The 3,667-nt window shown below is 40.1% G+C and overlaps 1 protein-coding gene across 2 annotated transcripts in view; it reads right to left on the bottom strand.

The window, feature by feature from the left end:
- Window positions 1-3,667, bottom strand: part of KDM1B (lysine demethylase 1B) — a 77,343-nt gene that overhangs the window by 27,460 nt on the left and 46,216 nt on the right. For both annotated transcript variants that reach the window (XM_017874257.1, XM_017874256.1), the window contains exons 13-14: window positions 1,700-1,837; window positions 627-798 (exon numbers count right to left, since the gene is read on the bottom strand). In XM_017874257.1, the coding sequence (XP_017729746.1) occupies window positions 627-798; window positions 1,700-1,837 (310 nt within the window). The remainder of the gene's footprint in view (window positions 1-626; window positions 799-1,699; window positions 1,838-3,667) is intronic.

Consider the following 3,667-nt stretch of genomic DNA (forward strand, 5'->3'; position numbering starts at 1 on the left):
CTTTTTTTTTTTTTTTTTTTTTTTTTTTTTTTTTTTTTTTTTTTGTAGACACAAGGCTCACTATGTTACTATGTTGCCCAGGCTGGTCTTCAACTCCAGGGCTCAAGTGATCTTCCCCGCTTGGCCTCCCAAATGCTCGGATTACAGGTGTGAGCCACTGCACCTAATGGATTAAAATTCTTAAACTGTAACACTCTTGTATTCTTAAAATATACTGGAAAAAACCTTAACTCACTGCTCAACAAAAAGAAATCCTGGCACACAGAAACCCTTACCTAGAAAAGACATTACAAGATGATGATTTATCACACAGGGCTTACCACGTTTCCATAAAAGTAAGCTACTCTGGGAAATTTAAAATTAAACACGTAGGTAATTTTGTAAAACACCAGCTATTGTGTAAAGTAAGGTCTGTGTGTGTGTGTACACAACGCAAGCATCTAAGGCTCCCTAAAAAAAGTTCTTCTTCCCTGAGAACTTGGAGAATCCATCAGTCCAAAAGAAATGCTCAGGAGGGCTTCCCTGTTGCTGACATCCGACCTAGCAAATGAACGATGCCACTGCTGATGAAGCTTAGGTAACAACGAAACTGAGATGGAACAATCAGAACACCGTTCTCCCCATACCTCCTAAAGGGACATCTTGGAGCTGAGTCTTATCCTTTCTCCACTCAGAGACAACATCCAAGAGAGCATTAAAATGAAAATCCATGCGCTTGTCAATAGTGGGGTCAGTTATTCTTCCACCTTCCTGAATTAAGTCACATCTTTCTCCAAATTTATGCATGCTGATGCCAAGCTTCAAAATAATAAGAATAAGAAGGTGAAAATTTTTCCTGGAAAAAAATATTTACAGGTTCTAAGCTGAAAATCAGACAGAGCTCTCATGGAGAAAATGGTCTAATACCTCTCAAAAATAAAGCTAAATATGCTTCACGGGGAATGGCAGCAAAGGCAGGCAGTGAAAAAAAAACAGCATGAAATCTACAAGATTTTATTTGATGAGAATGTGAGAGGGGCAGCAACAGCTCCCACGCCACGCCCACTGTAACTTTTTGGCTAATGTTTCAGATGCTAGACACTGCCTGTCCTTGCTCGAACATTCTACCTCTTCTGTGGACCCTCATGTAAATGAACACACAAACACACAAACACTCACAGCAGAAGCTGAAATTGAACTGACCATCAATAAACATTTCAGAAAAAGCCTTGGGCCCACCAACTCTTCAAATAAACTCTGTAAGACTGCCAGATTAAAGACAGGCTGCCTCATTAAATATGACATTCAGATTAGTAATACATAATTTTTTAAGTATGTCCCAAATATTGCATGTAAATATTGCACGTAATACTGGGAAATACTTGGGTAAAAAAATTACTTGTTTATCTGAAAGTGAAATTTAATTGAGAATTCTGTATTTTTATATGCTAAATCTGGCAACCCTAAAATTATGAGCTAACCAAGTGACCTGCAAATAACAAGGAAATGAAATTAAAGAGCTTAGAAAAAGGAAAAAAGTCTTTTACATCCTCTAGTTCTACCTTCTCAGAAAGGCAGAAGTGTAATTCTTACTACTTTGCAGAGGAGATGAGGGGCTGTCATACGTAATTTACTTTAGAAGCATATTAATACTGCACGCAAGCAAATTGAAACTGTTTTTCTTTCCTTTATCTACAACGCAAAGCTAAAAGAAACTCACTTGCTCACACATTAATGCTACTGGGTTGTTAATACACCCATTGACAATCTGAGCTCCTCTTCCCACTGTGACGCCTTTAAAAGATTTATCATCCCAGACTCGGCCTCCAATTCTGTCTTTGGCTTCCAGGACAGTCACCTAAAAAGACAGACAGTCAGGGAAGCTAAATAGGACACAAGAGTTATATCAGACACAGTATTATAAAAATGTAGGAGGACACTGTTAAATAGCCTCTATATTTAGTTAATTCAAAATATTTCTACAAAAACAACTTTAAATAGCAGGCAGTGTGAACAGAAGCCAAAATAGATGTTCAAAACAATCCATCTAGACTCTAGCAAGGAAAAACTGAGTGGTCTGTTGAAAGAATCACTCAAACCAGATAATAAGATTTGATGAACTAGGCCAGATGCGATGGTTCACGCCTGTAATACCAGTACTTTGGAAGGCAGAGGCAGGAGGATCACATGAGGCCAAGAGTTTGTGGCCAGTTTGGTCAACATCGCGAAACCCCGTCTCTACCAGAAATAAATTAGTCTGGCATGGTGACACACACCTGTAATCCCAGCTATTCAGGTGGCTGAGGCACGAGAATCGCTTGAACCCGGGAGGTGGAGGCTGCAGTGAGCAGAGATTGCGCCACTGCACTCCAGCCTGGGCAACAGAGCAAGACTTTGTCTCAAAAAAACAAAAAGATTTAATGAACTAGTACATGAAATGTACTTTGAAAGCTTTTTATAAAATAGTATTCCCTAAGTTAAGAAGCAGTTAAAACTTCTTTAGGTGATTTTCCTAAGAAATATCTACGTAGCAAAATTCCTTTAGCACTGCGAATAAGCCTTAACTTCCCTAAGATATATTATTTTTTTAAAAAAGTATGCCACTCCATATAAATATGAATTCATGGGCTTGGCCTAATGAGGTTTGTCTCATACCCAGGCTATTTTATTGCCACCAAATTTCTAATGCTGGTGGCATGAGACGCTGCTCTTGGACGCACAGGCAGTGCCTCACCTGCAGCCCTGGGATTCCAAGTGCCACCTTCCCCGAGTTGCATCACCTGAAAATGTGAGTCCTATTCATCACAAGGCCAGTCTTTCACTTCTGGATCTCTAGAAACTACTTGAAATTCTCAAGGAGAGGTTCCCCAAGTTAACCATCTTTCAGGCTACTCAGAGGAATCTATTTCCCACCCATGCGGGGAATGGAGGGTGGTCTCCTGGGTATCTCCCCCATCACTTGGGGATGGGGCAGAAAGTAATACTGATTCTCCAAACTGCTTTCTCAAACTTAAATTCTTCACTTTCTCTAACTAGGAAAGCTGCACATTGTAGTTCTACCCTCTTTCTCTGACTTCAATTTTACACAGAACCATCCATTTCTAGTTTTTCTTTGTTTTTTTTTTTGTTTGTTTTTTTTTTTGAGTTGGGATCCCACTCTGTCACCCAGACTGGAGTGCAGTGGCTAGATCTCGGCTCACTGCAACCTCTGCCTCCTTGACTCAAGAGATCCTCCCACCTCAGCCTCTTGAGTACCTGGGGCCACAGGTGCGTACTACCATGCCTGGTCAGTTTTCTTTTTGCATTTTTTTTTTTTTTTCGGTAAGGACAGGGTTTTGCCATGTTGCCCAGGCTGATCTCAAACTCCTGAGCTCAAGCGATCTGTTCACCTTGTCCACCCAAAGTACTGGGATTATAGGCACTGAGCCACTGTGCCCAGCCCATTTCTAGTTTCTTTTTAGTATAAGAGGACAGCTGAACATTAAAGACCAGCCTCCCTAGATTTTGGATTTTAATAACCTTCCTTGTAATATAATGTGTAGGTTTCCCAAGTAAAACTCAAATAACCTTGGCCCAAATATCTAACACTGAAATAAACAATCAACTGAAACATGTGCTAGGCCCGGAGCAGTGGGTCATGTCTGAAACGAGATTCAAAGGGCATCTTTTTTTTTTTTTTTTTTTTTTT

Source organism: Rhinopithecus bieti, unplaced genomic scaffold, assembly GCF_001698545.2.
Source record: "Rhinopithecus bieti isolate Rb0 unplaced genomic scaffold, ASM169854v2 scaffold_8309, whole genome shotgun sequence".
NCBI lineage: Eukaryota > Metazoa > Chordata > Mammalia > Primates > Cercopithecidae > Rhinopithecus > Rhinopithecus bieti.